The sequence below is a fragment of the Xyrauchen texanus genome, chromosome 48 (assembly GCF_025860055.1).
Source record: "Xyrauchen texanus isolate HMW12.3.18 chromosome 48, RBS_HiC_50CHRs, whole genome shotgun sequence".
NCBI classification, from domain to species: Eukaryota; Metazoa; Chordata; class Actinopteri; order Cypriniformes; family Catostomidae; genus Xyrauchen; species Xyrauchen texanus.
Window position 1 is genome coordinate 12782436 of NC_068323.1, and position 15863 is coordinate 12798298.

Genomic DNA, 15863 nt, shown 5'->3' on the forward strand with positions numbered 1-15863 from the left:
TTGTTTTGTGTTTATTACAATAAAACAACTTTGAGTGTGGTCCATTCAGTCCTGGGGTATTGCTGTTATGTAGTTCCAGGCAGTTTGATCCTCAAAGTAATCATTTGAATTGTGATTTTGGTTATTTTTGAATAAAAACATTTCTATTCTCTTCACAGGGGCTGAACATCATCTTCAGCGTGGCTCTGGCTCTTCTTAAGGTACTGCATCTCACCACACATTCATTTCCTTGTCTTAAATAGTTTGTTAGAGACACCGGCTATTGATGATTTGAGTTGATGAAGCCTGTTAATGCCTCAAGATTTTTTTTAATTATTATTCTGATGCTCCTGTAGCAGTATGGGAAATATTGAGTGCGTCTCCCTCTGTTGGTCATAAATAATATTGCATTAATATTTTTCTTTTTTTTTTTTGCATGCGACTTGCATGGAGGCCTTACTATTTAATGTACCTAAAAATAATCAAGATGTGATTTAATTTAATCATAAAAACTTGTCACAGTCAGGTGTCGTAAGTTTCACTGTGAGTATTATCAAAAAGGAAACAGATGAATGTTTACATAACTGCCATGTAATGTCTTGTAATGGTCATGTGTCAATTGTATGATATTTACTATATTTTTCTGTAATTTCCATATCATTCCACCTATTTTTATGTATTTTGAAAGTATGAGAATAATACACAAATGGTGTATTGGAAGTATGAGCCAAAACATTTTAAACAAATTTTAATCTTAAAGAAAATAGTTTATAGTTAATACATTATTTCATGTTAATATTATTATTTTTTAACTAAATATATATATACTAATATATATCTATATCTATCTGTCTATCTTATATATATATATATATATATATATATATATATATATATATATATATATATATATATATATATCTACATTTGCAATCATGCTATATAGCCCTACTTCAGCACTGCTGTGATTCGGCCGTAGGTAAGTACAGTAGTGCTGATGTAGAGCCATATAGCATGATTGCGAGTGTGATATTGCTTATATACAACAGTTCAGTGAACAAGTAACTTTAAAAAAAAATAGGAAAAATAAAGTATGGTCACAAAAACTAATTTTTGCATGGAACTACTTTATTACGCGACCGATCAGAATCTGCCGTTGCTGGTTCAAAACAAATGATGCGTCCAAGCCTCCGTTAGTAATTCAAAAAGTTAACTTCAGAAATAGTATCACGGCTTGTGCTGTTTCTAACAATTTATTGGATAAAAAAGGATAGTGTCTGTGTGTGCGTCTGTGTGTGTGTGTGTGTGTGTGTGAGAGAGAGAGAGAGAGAGAGAGAGAGAGAGAGAGAGAGAGAGAGCGTGCGTTTGCAATCACCTGTTGCCACACCCAATCAGAGATGCTTTTAGCCTTAACAGTGGAAAATAGATGTCCAAGAGGGGGTATTCCTCTCTATTTTGTGGTAGCCGGTCCGCAAGAGTCATTCACTATAGAAACTCAGATAAAAAATCAGCACTTGAGTTCTGTAATATATCAGTCTGTTGTGTCTCTCAACATGAGCCTTAATCCTGAAGTTGTCCATTTAAAGCTACTTCCTAGATTTGGTCATGTATTAGTAATACGAGCGATCACGGAGCGGATTCACTTAAACGTCACCAACTGGCACATATTACACACAAAAATTATCTTTTGCCACCACCTGCTGGCTAACATATGTAATTTCAAAAATAAAGACAGTAACTCCTTACAGATACACTTTAGTTTAGAACAGCATGAACGGGGAGTGATACACAGTGATGCGTCGGAGTGCTGATGGTGTCACACCATCAGTGCTCATGGAACGTCTCTCGTCCAATCCGATTCAAGGACCAGAACTAACTGTGTTATTTATATATATTTATATTTATATATATATATATATATATATATATAAGCCTTTCTACCAAAAGGTCTTCGAAACCATTTCATAATAATAACACTATTAACAATAAAGCTTACTTAACTGGAATGAACAGGAAGTCGATTTGGTTTCTCACCTTTTCTGCACGCTTCTCAAACCACAAATGGCATTTTTCTTTCACAAGATGCATCGGCTCGTTAACAGAACATCATAACAAATTTCCACACTGTGTGGCTGCTGTCGGAATGATGCATCCGCAATTTTTCGGGCTTTGTTGGTTGTAATCTATCATCAGTGACTGTGGGTTATTACCCCTGCAATGCCACTATAGCTCTATTGATACAGAACTGCATGCTGCATTAGGACTTTCAGACATGTGTATTTTTCAAAGGTTTTATAAACAAAGGACAGCGATGATCACACTTTGGGGAAAAATCTGACTTTCTCATGTTGTTTAATGGAATTCACCTATAAACCACAAGTTGAGGAGAAATGCACCTGCTGTATAGCTTGAAATATTTTGTGTTTCTGTAAAATATATGTGATGGAGAGCCAAGTCGGTCTCATCACAGGATTTAAATGTGTCTAAAGGACTTTATTCTTGTGTTACTCACCCATTGTTTTATTGTGCAAATGTTTATATCTGGCCTATTTATTGTATTTATTGGTGTTTTTAACTCTCTCCTTTTAGCACTTATTCTTATGTATTTATTCCATGATATTGGATTAAAGAATGGGGAGGTGAGGGTTCATTTTATTTAATATAATAGTATGTTCCCATTTGTAAAGGTGGGAAAAATGTGTTTTTAAGCGAGCTGTCACTAGTGGGATGACAAGATGGACGATGAATGTTTGGAGCATATGGAAAAGGTTGTTAGCACTGCTTGAGCGCAACATACTCCAGCCTCCATTTTTGAGGGAGGGGAGATGGCACTGTATTAGTATCTAAAACAGGTCTAATTTTTAGACTGTTTTTTTTTTTTTTTTTAATGTAACCTTGTTTTCATGATAGCTTTTAAATTTAAGCAATTTATTTGCCATTCCTTCTCTCTGGTGTGATTCTCCTTGTGACCGCTCCAGTCCCTATCACAGGATAGTTCCCCCAAAAATGATGTTGTTACAAACCCCTAGGACTTAATTTTTTCTGTGGAACATAACAAAGAAAGTTGAACACATTTGAAACAACATAAAGGTGAGAAAATGATAGAATGTTATTTTTTGGGTGGAACATCCCGTAAATCATAGATTGTCATTCCCAATGTATTTAGCTTCCATTCTGTTTTAAAGGGGAGTTTACCATTATCGCTTGGGTAAAAATGTCTACTCCAGGGCTTTCAACAGTGGTGTCTTCTCACTCTCAGCACAAATACATTAGCTTTATCCACAAAGCCACACCTTTATGTAAGCTGCAATGACAGAATGACAAATGGTGCTATTGCAAGAACAAGCTGCGCTGCCCTCAATGTGTCTGAGCTAACCTATAGAGGAGGCTCGGATATATCCACTGATTTAATGTTGAGAAATAGACTGCCCTGCCCCCTGTTCTTTATTTACAGCAAATGTGAGAGCGAGAATATACTGTAATTTTCTCTTGTTTCTTTTTAAAGCTTTGCAAACTCCAGGTGTTTCACTAAAGAGGAACTACAGAGAATATTTGTAATTAAAAGAAATCTCAGGGGGCTAGAATTACACATGCCTGATTGTATAAAGTAATTTATTATCCTTGATGAAAGCATGCCTATTGGCCAACAATGTTTATGTAATTAGTTATGACAGAAATTCTCTCATGCCCTTAGCACTATGTTTAAACACTGGTGTGGTAGATGTTAAGCAAAAAGTTTACCTTTGATAAGAGACCAAATATATGATTGAAATGTTTAAGATTTTAATTGTCATAGCTTGGAAATGTTTGTTAAATCAGAACTTTTCGATCACAGACAGGGATTTTTAAAATAAGTGTTTATTAATTTGTTAAAATTATATATATTTGAATAAGTTCAATAATATTTCCTCGATTATGTTTGAAAGAAAAAATATAATTCAAAAACATTTTTATAAATATATAAATTATTCAGTATTTAACTTCTGAAACATGCAAATTCTAATATATGTGTATTAGATACTATATACTGTATATATACAGTATCTCACAGACGTGAGTACACCCCTCACATTATTAAAAGTAACAGTCAGTATCTGGTTTGGCCACCAGCTGCATTAAGTACTGCAGTGCATCTCCTCATGGACTGCACCAGATTTGCCAGTTCTTGCTGTGAGATGTTACCCCACTCTTCCACCAAGGCACTTGTAAGTTCCCGGACATTTCTGGGGGGAATGGCCCTAGCCCTCACACTCCGATCCAACAGGTCCTAGACGTGCTCAATGGGATTGAGATCCGGGCTCTTCGCTGGCCATGGCAGAACACTGATATTCCAGTCTTGCAGGAAATTATGCACAGAACAAGCAGTATGGCTGGTGGCATTGTCATGCTGGAGGGTCATGTCAGGATGAGCCTGCAGGAAGGGTACCAAATGAGGGAGGAGGATGTCTTCCCTGTAATGCACAGCATTGCCTGCAATGACAACAAGCTCAGTCCGATGAAATCTGTGGCAGACCATGACGGACCCTCCACCTCCAAATCGATCCTGCTCCAGAGTACAGGGCGTGGTGTAGCGCTCATTCCTTTGATGATAAATGTGAGTCCGATCATCATCCCTGGTGAGACAAAACTGTGACTCGTCAGTGAAGAGCACATTTTGCCAGTCTTGTCTGGTCCAGCGAAGGTGGGTTTGTGCCCATGTTTTGCAGATGATGTCTGGTAAGGACCTGCCTTACAACAGGCCTACAAGCCCTCAGTCCAGCCTCTCTCAGCTTATTGCGGACAGTCTGAGCACTGATGGAGGGATTGTGCGTTCCTGGTGTAACTCGGGCAATTGTTGTTGCCATCCTGTACCTGTCCCGCAGGTGTGATCAGGGCAAGCCAAAGCCTTTATGGGGCCCTAAGCAGAATTTGATTTGGGGGCCCCTCGGATTTTTTCCCCATTAATTAACTGTCTGTAGGTGTAGTGGTACTGGAAGCTTTGGCCATCAGGTTTTTCAGGGAATGTGAAGTTTTCCTTTATAGTCAGTGGCCCTCTGCTTACCAGATAAGTCCTTTCTGAGTCTGACTGGATAAACGAACACTCAGCTGGGTCAACTGGGGGAGCTGCTGATCCATGTGTAGGCTGGAAGTTGCTAAGGGAGTAGATGTGACATCGATCCCATTGACCACAGAAGTAGAAGGACCTGTAAGGAAATTACATTAATAATTATAATTAGAAATATTAATCTCAGGATATTCTACAGTAACTGAGCAAATACAAAGGCTGCTGTGCTTTTAACTTGTCACATCCACTGAGATTGAAACAGACATGGAAGGAACAGTAGGATCAGTGGATGCACGTGCTGGGAAGTGCTCCTCGCCTGCAGCGGATGGTCCTGATGAAAATAATAATAATAAAAGCTAGCCATGTTAGATGTCATATTAGAAGGTAATGCAACTGTCTGTCAAAAACAAAAAAAGATCTAACAAAGGCATGGTTTATCCATATAAATATATTGATCTTGGATTATTGAAAACCTGCTGTATCATCATCAGCTGTAGCACTGGCACTTGGGGCAGGTGGTGTTGGTTGTGCCCCACCTCCAAAATATTTCAACAGTGCTCCTAGGGAAGTTTCATAAGAGTACATAGTTGACGGAACAGAATGTTATTTTCACAACATAAATTATTATAAACAGCAGCACACCTAAACAACAACTCTTAATCTATATCTAGCTAAAGGAGGCATAATGATTTTGGAATATAATAGCAAAGACCCCAAAATGGTAGGCTAATATAAATAATGTTATGCTGTTATCAGTATCAACTTTATGGAACAGAAGCTTATTTGTATTACAACAATATATACCCAGGAAAGTTATTTTACATAGAAGACAAGTAATATGTTGTATTATAATATATTAAGATGTCAAGGTTATTTACGGATGTTTAATCAAACATGTTCTTTCCTAAAAAAGAAGATATGCTACCTAGGCTATGTTAACTAACAAGCCAGCTAACATTAGCTCGCAACATAGCCTAGCTACTTAACATACCTTTATCTTGCTTTTTTTTTCTCTTCCTCTATTTTCTTCTTTTTCTCTGCACCAGAGGGTTATGTCCTTTTTTGTGACATTGCTGTTTTGCTGCAATGCTGCTGCCTCATCAGTCATCTGTCTGACTGTGCTTGCATCCTGCAGGCCGTTAACATATTGTGTTTAATATTGTGTTTTTGTATAATTATAATTGAAGTATATAATTATATCATAATATCATAATATATCACAAAAAAATAAAAATAATAATCAATCTGTCATTTAATGTGCTCTTGGGGGCCCCCTGGTGGCCACAGAGGCCCTAAGCAGCCACTTAGTTAGCTTGAGCTGGCTCTAGGTGTGATGTTTGGATGTACCAATCCTGTGCGGGTGTTGTTACATGTGGTCTGCCACTGCAAGGATAATCAGCTGTCCTTCCTGTCCCCCTGTAGCACTGTCTTAGGCGTCTCACAGTACGGACATTGTAATTTATTGCCCTGGCCACATCTGCAGTCCTCATGCCTCCATGCAGCATGCCTTCATGCAGATGAGCAGGGACCCTGTGCATCTTTATTTTGGTGTTTTTCAGAGTCAGTAGAAAGGTCTCTTTAGTGTCCTAAGTTTTTATAACTGTAACAGCTTAAAGACATTAGTCAATTAAGGTCAGTGTCTTAACGACCGTTCCACAGGTGCAAGTTCATTAATTGTTTATGGTTCATTGAACAAGCATGGAAAACATTGTTTAAACCCTTTACAATAAATATCTGTTAAGTTATTTTTAAAATACAGTGTCCTGAAAAAGGGATATTTCTTTATATATATATCCAGGGTACCCGCGGGTCTTAAAGGGTAACTAAACCCCTGCTCAGAGTCTGACTCCACCCACTAGCAATATTTGAAAAATGCTCAAAGTGGGCAGACCCCAGCGGGGATGGAGGGGACGAACCGAGGGCGGGGATGAGCGGGGCGTGCACCTGAGACCCGTAGTGACAGATTAATTGACAGCTGCTGTCAGACTCTAAAATGGAGAGTGACTAGAGTGACGCAAGTAGCTTTGCCACGGAGCGGTCTTTTGAAGTCGAGGACCTTTCTCCCCCACCTTCACCTGAAGTGGAGGACGGTGAATTGTCTGTGGACACAGGGCCAGAGCCATATCAATTCGAGCCGCTGGCTCAAACTGCGGTTTTAACTCCCTGTTGAGCATCCGAGTGCGCATTCACCTTCACTCGCGTGCAGGAAAAACAAACGAAATGCTGTTCAGTGATGTTTATCCTTTTAGCAGGATTTTTATTTAGCAAGCTTCACTTGAACATAACATCAGTTAGCTGTTCTCTCAACTTAGAAGAATGTGACGTAAAGCCTAACGTCATCATGTACAAAACCGTATACCTCCAAATAAAACTATACAGGTAGTCAATACCGTAATACAATGTATAAGGGTGCAATACGTTTAACACTCCCGCATCGCGAACGCGCGTTTGTCGACCCCAGAGGATTAACTTTAGCCTAACCATAAATTGTGATTCAAATATATAAGATCACTCACCTCAAGACGCCGCTGAGGTGGTGGAGTCCATGCAGGAGGAGCAGCGTTTGGCACTGCGTCACTTTTCAGCGCGAGCTGTTTGGAGAAGCCCATTTCCACCTCCATTGCGTTGGAGAAGCAATCCGCGTAAAATGCAGTTTGCACACTCCTACAGCTCTAGGCGGGAACTCGCGGTCTTCCAGAACAAGGACGTGCAACCCCTGGCGCCTAATTTCCAAGTCTATATGGAAAGCAATACAGTCCAGCAGTGCTGTTGCAACCAGCAAAATTACACCTACGTACCATCCTGACCACTGTACTAAATACAGATAATCTACGCTAACTTGAAGCTATCCTAACTGGCGCTAATACTATGCTACTAACTAACTATGCTTCTAACAATACTACACTAACAAATATGTTAATTAACTACCTAGGCTACACGAAATAATCTAAATAACTATATAAATGCTATGCTAAATAGATGCTAAAATACTCTATCCTGATCGTTTTCAATACTCGCAATTCCAACTCCTGACTCGCTACAGTGGTTTTGACGAAACAAGATGGTTTTTATACTGCCATGGGCGTGGTAGCTCGTACCAAGGGCGTGGTGAGCTGGAACCTGCTTACGTCAGCTGTCACCACTTACGTCATGAAGTACCGCAAACAGCCAATAGGAAAATTCAACTGCAGTAGCCACCGTTCAACCTGAAGAGGGCAGCACTCAGACGTTTTTACACCATATATTGTAGAATTAAAACACTTTATACACAAATGTCAAAAAAATTACTTGAATCAATGACCAGTACTAATAAAGCCCCATTCTTACAGATCATTAACTAAAAAAAGTTGGTTTAGGGTTTAGTTACCCTTTAAAAACCTTGAAAAAGTCTTAAATTTGATAATCTCAAATTAAGGCCTTAATAGCCTTGAATTTGGTATACAAAGTCTTAGATTTCGTTTCAAAGGTCTTATATTTTTTTTGCCACCGTAACAAAATTAACTGTTAATGTAGGCTAATTAAACAATCATGCAGCGTAACGTTGAGTGCGCCTCACACTTCACGTCATAGCAGAAAGCGCGAAAGCGTGCGCACCCGTTACTATGGTTACTAGGCAAGTGAGGTACAGACCAAGATAGTAGCTAGCCTAGTTTGTCTGTTAAATTGGGAAAGTGTCGGTTTAATCCGAATTACGTTTGGGTCAAGTCTGTGCCAGGAAATGACAATAATATATGATATAGTTAAGTAACATAACACGACCAAGTGAGCTGTTCTATAATATCACGATTGCAAATATTACATTGAATGTATAGTTTAATAAACAAGTAGAATAGTTAATATGTAGTCACTTACAATTTAGACGCATTATCGTTTTGTTATATTTTACCGACGAAAATAGTTACAAAAGAAAAGCAACACTAAGCGCTGTCTTTTGTTATTGAATGATTCAGCAGTTTGAACGAATCGGTTTAATGAATGACTCAACGATTCATTTATTAAGACGGTCACTTGCCGCCACGTATTGGTTTATTGTTTAAAGGCATCATTGATTTTTTTATATTATTTGTTTAAACATCAATCTCATAAAATTATTTATTACAATTGATTGATAACAGCCCTTATTATTAAAACTGAATTTGATCAAATGTAAGAATTTGACAGGAAAGAGAATAAGGCATATATATAGTAAGGTTTAAAAATTGTCCTTATAAAAGTAAATAACGCCCTAGTGTAAAAATCACAATTATGCAGATTTAAGTAGGCTATGTAAAAGCTGATGAGAATATTGCTTCAAAATACATTTTTATTTATTTATGACAGACATTATTTAAAAAGTAGAAACATAATTATGTCATTAAAAATGTATTAGCCTATAACTTTATTATAAAAACTCCCTTATGTGTGATTTAAATGGAAGTAGCTTACAAATAAATAATTTTTAACCTTTAATATTAGAATGATGTACCATCTGGGGTTCCTTATGGTTTACTTTACAGCCTTAGTTGAGAGAGATTTTTTTCTTGTTATACTGTAGGCCCCAACTTAATTAATATGATATCAAACTGTTTCGATTACTTTTTTATTTTTTACTTGACGCAAATGTCTTGAACAAACGCTTTGAGAAGAAGTCACAAGCAGAAGTTGACAGAACTTGAGAGCCTGGGTGAAAAAATTGCAACCAAGGCAGCAGAGCTGCAAAGGCTGTAGTGTTCATTTGTAAGTTCAAATCTATTTGTTTATTACAAATAAAATCTGTGTTACGCTGTTGCGTATGTATTAAATACAACTGATAATTTAAATAAAATATTTTATTTAATTCAAGTAGCCTACTTGTACATAATTATTTTCTAGGGTTCAAAATTTATACAGATTTGACATTTTCCCCTCATACTTCTGTCGGAATGGGTACGAAGTTGGCATTAAATTTCATTTGAAATGGTATTAAAAAGGTCTTAAAAAGCCTTGAATTTCATTTGGAGGATCCTGGGGGTACCCTGATATCAAATCCCTTAGTCACTCAACCATGTACGCAAGTGCAACAGTGGGTGAAAGTTTTGGGTGCAGTTCCAAGCAACATAGCAGTATGACAATTACAATAAACATCTGATTTACACAACACAGTTTACACATCTTGTTACACAACACGATATACACCTAGTAATATGTAATCAGTGGAAATAAATTTGAAGTGTTGTGATGACTTTCAGCTGTCAGTTGCCATTGTGTTATGAAGAGAAGTATTAAATGTGAGTCCAGTCTGAGGCTAAAACAGTGCTGATATATGTATCGTGAGTGATCAAGAGTTCAAAAGTCGGATTGCTTGTGGGAAGAAGCTGTCATGAAGTCAGCTGGTGCGGTTCCTGATGCTGCGATACCGCCTGCCTGATGGTAGCAGTGAGAGCAGCCCATGGCTCGGGTGGCTGGAGTCTCTGATGATCCTCTGGAGTTTTTTCACACACCGCCTGGTACATATGTCCTGGAGGAAGAGAAGCTCACCTCCAATGATGTGTTTGGCAGTTCGCACCACCCTTTGCAGGGCTTTGCAGTTGAGGGCGGTGCTATTGCCGTACCAGGCAGTGATGCATCCAGCCAGGATGCTCTCTACGGTGCTGGTGTAGAACCGTGTGAGGATGTGGTGGTTCATTCCAAAATTTCTCACCCGTTTCAGGAAGAAGAGGCGCTGATGAGCCTTCTACACAACAGAGACAGAGAGTGAACAAACCTCTGTAGCTTCGGCCGCGAGAGCTTTCTCGTGTGTTATTTCCTTCAAAACGAGCATAAAAGTATCCGGGAGAGAGGCAGCGGTGTTCACGGTGGATTATTTATTCCTTTTGAAGTCTGTGATGATGTTAATTCCTTGCCACATGCTTTTAGATTCGGTGTTGAACTGTCCTTCAATCTTGTCCCTGTACTGGCGTTTGGCTGCTCTGATTGTTTTGCGGAGGGCATAACTGGTTGTTTATGCTCCTTCACTTTCCAGAATTAAAAGCGGAGGTTGGCGCATTAAGTGCCGCACGAACATTGCTATTAATCCATGGTGTGTGTGTATATATATATATATATATATATATATATATATATATATATATATATATATACATACAGTTGAAGTCAGAAGAATACATAAACTTAGGTTGAAGTCATTAAAACGTATTTTTTAACCACTCCACAGATTTCATATTAGCTTCATATTACCTTCAAACTCAGTGCCTTTTTGCTTGACATCGTGGGAAAATCAAAAGAAATCAGCCAAGACCTCAGAAAAAATAATTGTGGACAAGTTTGGTTCATCCTTTGGAGTAATATCCAACGGTCTGCCTGAAGGTACACATTCATCTCTACGAACAATAGCACACAAGTATAAACTCCATGGAACCACGCAGCCATCATACCGCTCAGGAAGGAGACACATTCTGTCTCCTAAAGATTAACGTAGTTTGGTGCAAAAAGTGCAAATCAATCCTAGATCAACAGCAGGACCTTGTGAAGATGCTGGAAGAAACAGGTATGCAAGTATCTATATCCACAGTCCTATATCAACATAACCCGAAAGATTGCTCATAAAGGAAGAAGCCACTGCTCCAAAACTGCCATAAAAACCCCAGACTACAGTTTGTACACATGGGGACAAAGATCTTACTTTTTGGGGAAATGTCCTCTGGTCTGATGAAACAAAAATGTATCTGTTTGTCCATAATGAACATCATTATGTTTGGAGGAAAAAGGGTGAGGCTTGTATGCCAAAGAACACCAACCCATGTATATACATATACACACACATTCTCTTTGGGGTTTTAATTATTTTGACAGTTATTTTATGAAAATATAAAAAAGTTTATACAAGAAATTAGTTTTGTGTATATATACAGTTTTGCAATTATTTAATGTGAAATCAGTGTCAGTATTATGAATTTATAATAAGCTTAATAATGTTTCGTGTATTATGTTTGATAGAAATTATATAATGAAAAGTTAATCCTGTCATAACTTGCAAATCCTTATTAAATCTTAATCTTAACTTTTCAGTCATTTTTACTTGTATAGCGCCTTTCACAACACACATTGTTTCAAAGCAGCTTTACAGAAATCATGCATTAACAGAAAATAGTCTTAGTCATCATTGTGTAGTTTGATAATATATAATTGTGAATTGTGTTTAAAAGACATTCTTCAGTTTTTTTGTGAGGGGTGTTTATTAAATGGTTTAAATTATTTTATTCAATGATTTATAATTTATTTTATATAAAAAGGAAAATTTTATGCATACATGTTTTTTGCAATTGTTTTCTGTAACATAAATGTAAGTTTAACTGAATTTATATATTAATTTAGTTTAATAATAATGTGAATTTGTAATAAGTTTAATTATGTTCCCTGGATAATAGAAATAATATTATTAGCTTTGTCACTAATGTTTAAAATGGTTATGAAATAGAAATGAGTATAAGCAGGTACACAGAAGCAGAGGGTTGAATAATCTGAAGGTGTGGGCGAGGAAGTAAGAGCTATACATAAAGAGAGCGAGAAATGGAGAGGGGGGGTTGCACTACCTCGCTCCTATTGGCTAGCCATTACGACATTCTCCCCGGAGGCTCCCAAACCTCCTCCCTTTCCCTCTCTCTCTCTCTCTCGCCCCATCTCACTCTCTGTTTCATCACATGTGCCTGTCTGCATCTTCCCATAGCGAGCATAAAGCAGCCATTAGCGTTTAGCTTGAGCAGCATCACAGTCTCGGCCATGTCCACTGTCCATTCGTCCACTGTCCTCTGTTCCCTAGCAATGCCCCTCCTATCTTTCTCTCATTGTCATCCTCTTCCTCCCTTGCCACCTTTCCACTGCCTTTTCTAGCATCAACAGCATCTCTATCCGTGCCTTCCTCCCCGTCTCTCTCTCCTGCGCTCGTTAACGTTCCCTTCCATCTCTCTGATGGGCTAGAGCAGTTAAGCACAGCAGAGAAGGCAGTTGAGCCATTGTAACAGAAGCCTGGGCTTCGTTGTTCACCAGAGAAGACAACCACCACCCAGTCCCAGACATCTACTGGCACCCTGGACCTCCGGCCTCTCTCGCTCTCTCCACCCTCATCCCACAGTTGGAGATTTTGGATGGACCTTTGGGTATTTCTTCTGGGCTGCTTCTTGACCAACAATGCACCTCGGTGGGATAGTGATAGATTGTTTTGTGGGAAATGTAGTTTCTTTTGGAGTGATGGATGCTTTGAATGAAGGCTTATATTCTAAGGTATTTCAGAAGAACTTCTGTGTTTTTACTCTTTTCTGATTGTTTAATGAGGCTTGAAATGACAACAAGGACTCAACGTCTCCCAGGACAGACTCCAATATAGCTCTCCTCCATCTCTTTCTGGCCTTGTGTTTATTTCTTGATGCAATTTGAAGCTGGCTTTTGAATTGTATCCTTAATGTAGTGCTGAATCTACCTGAAAATTCCTCGGAGGCACCAGTCCTTTTTTCTGGTGGTTTCTCGTTTCTGCATCATCGTACCTCATTAGATTAATCCAAAACCAGGGGAGGTCTGAGATCTAACATGGTGACTGGCTTTGAAGACGTGCAAAACAAGGAAGACATGCCGCCTGTCATCTGTCTCGCAACAACCACGCGACTCTTCTCCAGCCTGTTGCCAGGCAACAGATTGCAAATTTGAGAAATCAGAAGCTGGCCAATGATAAAACAGGATCCTCAGGTAGAAGCTTTTATCTCTTAGAACTGTGTAGCCACATTTTGCTTAGTTAAGGTTCCTATTAAACTCATATGCACAAATATGGTGTGAAGAAAAGAAAGCTAGGCGTGGTCTCAAATAGTGTTTACATTGCTGACACAAAATTGATTCGTATTCCCTCTGCAAGTGCAAAATTGCTCTGTTTTTTTATGCATGAATACATCTTGTCCGGACCGAATGACGCCTCTGTGCTCGGCAAGACTGCATCAGTGCCACATAATCAACTTCCTGGACTAAGGTTAAAGTACTCATTTACAAAATTTCCAAGATTGCTTGCTGTCTCCAGACCTCATCGTGGCTGACCCCAGGTCAGCCTCAGATCCTCCATGGGAGGACGACACTGTGGATTCTGGAGGCGCCCAAGAGTCGCTTTCACCCCTGACTCCAGAGAAAGACTTACCCTCACCGCCTCTATGGGGCCAGATGCCGCCCGTGGTGCGGAGACTGGAGGAAGGGGGCTCTGGAGAGGACAAAGCTGGGGTGGAGAACGACAGCACTGATGGAGTCATGGGCCTGCTTGGCATGGGTCATCGCCTATTTGTGCCCCGACTACTGGCGGTGAGGGACAACGGCCTCAAAGCAAGTCTTGTGCATGTACATCTATTACGTGATATGTTGGCAAGGGCTTGCCAGGCTTCTTGCTTGGACTTTATATGTGCTTTTGTAGAAGTGGTGCAAACTACTGTTTGTTAATGATCTTGTTTCCTTTGTGATGTAATGATGTTGCTGTAAATGCTGAAGACTGTTCTCCTTTGTTGTCACTGGATATGTGATTATTTGCTTGCTAAATTATGTTCAAATAAAAATATAATGTAAAAACAAATAGTGTGCAGGATTGTTAAGTTCACCAATGGGCAGCAGAAACTCACGCAGGATTATTACTCTTCTGGCTGTTCATGAGGTTAATTTCCTTAAATTGTCTATTTATTTCATCATTCTTTTTTTATCTTTACACGCAGACATCCAAGGAAGATCTGCTTCAGGCCGACTTTGTGGGTGCCCTAAAATTTTTCCGCATCCAGCTCCCAAAACGCTACAGGGCTGCGGAGAACGCCCGGCGCCTTATGGAGCAGGCCTGCAATATCAAGGTAGGAACCTACTCAAAAATACCCACATTAGAGTGCCTCAGAGAGGCATTCAAAAGAACAAACTTTTTTAGGGCACTTCCCTGTGCATTCTGTATCTATAGAAGTGACTGTATTGCCATGATACAAGATATTTCTCTCAAATTTAATCACGCATCCCACACAATACTGATCTTGTCTAAAGTTTTAGCTTATCTCTAATGAGCCTATGTGAAAATTGACTAGAACATTCCTATAGAGAGTGAAAATAAGGATAGAAACTTAGTTTACTCAAGTGTGCAAATGCACGAATGCTTGGCCAAAACATTGCATGCTTATGGTCCTATTGTACATGCACTCTTGCGGTACTGTGGCGGTAACAAACCTCAGTATTCAATGGGCGAGTTATCTTCAGTTGCCTGTTAAAGCAAACTACATGTACTATAATCTAGGTAGTTGGCTATAAACAAGTGGACCAACAAATGACCATTTGTGCTAATGTCCGCTATAGCCCCTCTCGCGGCAGCAGTATGAATTGCAAACTTGCATTTTTGAATGTTTGAGTTCACTAATGTACAGTATGTTTCAGGACTGAAGCTTAAAGTTGTGACAGATATATTTGGTATGGGTTAGGGTTAGGTAAGAGAAATAGGGGCAAAAGTATATTTATTAAAAGTACAGCCATAAAACAAAGCTTTTTCTTCCATTTCTCTTAATACACATTTTCTCTCTTAATATAATATTGTTTATTATTGTTATTAGGAAACAATAAAGATGTTGACTGCATGCATCCTCTCCAGTATTTCTATATGCTTAATATGAATATATATGACATGAGATAATATAAAGTTGGCTTTATGTTTTTTCGCTTTGGGTGACATTTTCATTGTATGACAAATTTGATGCTCTAAATTACCCAAAGCTCGCACACAATAATTCAGAGTATGCTTAGACCTTGTCTGGTGGGACCTGCTGTTTCAGAAGCACCACCGAGGTAAGTTGGTGTAAGGACTCAAGGATAAATTCCCAAAAGTCTGTTGTCT

At 38.8% G+C, this 15863-nt stretch overlaps 1 protein-coding gene across 5 annotated transcripts in view; it reads left to right on the forward strand.

The window, feature by feature from the left end:
* LOC127639490 (rab GTPase-activating protein 1-like) overlaps positions 1-15863 on the forward strand; it is a 123384-nt gene that overhangs the window by 81817 nt on the left and 25704 nt on the right. For 3 of the 5 annotated variants that reach the window (XM_052121542.1, XM_052121543.1, XM_052121541.1), the window contains exons 18-19: positions 159-200; positions 14716-14844. In XM_052121542.1, coding sequence (XP_051977502.1) covers positions 159-200; positions 14716-14844 — 171 coding nt within the window. Of the gene's footprint in view, positions 1-158; positions 201-12467; positions 13721-13747; positions 14315-14715; positions 14845-15863 lie in introns of those variants that run through there. The other 2 variants (XM_052121545.1, XM_052121544.1) reach the window with 2 other exon arrangements.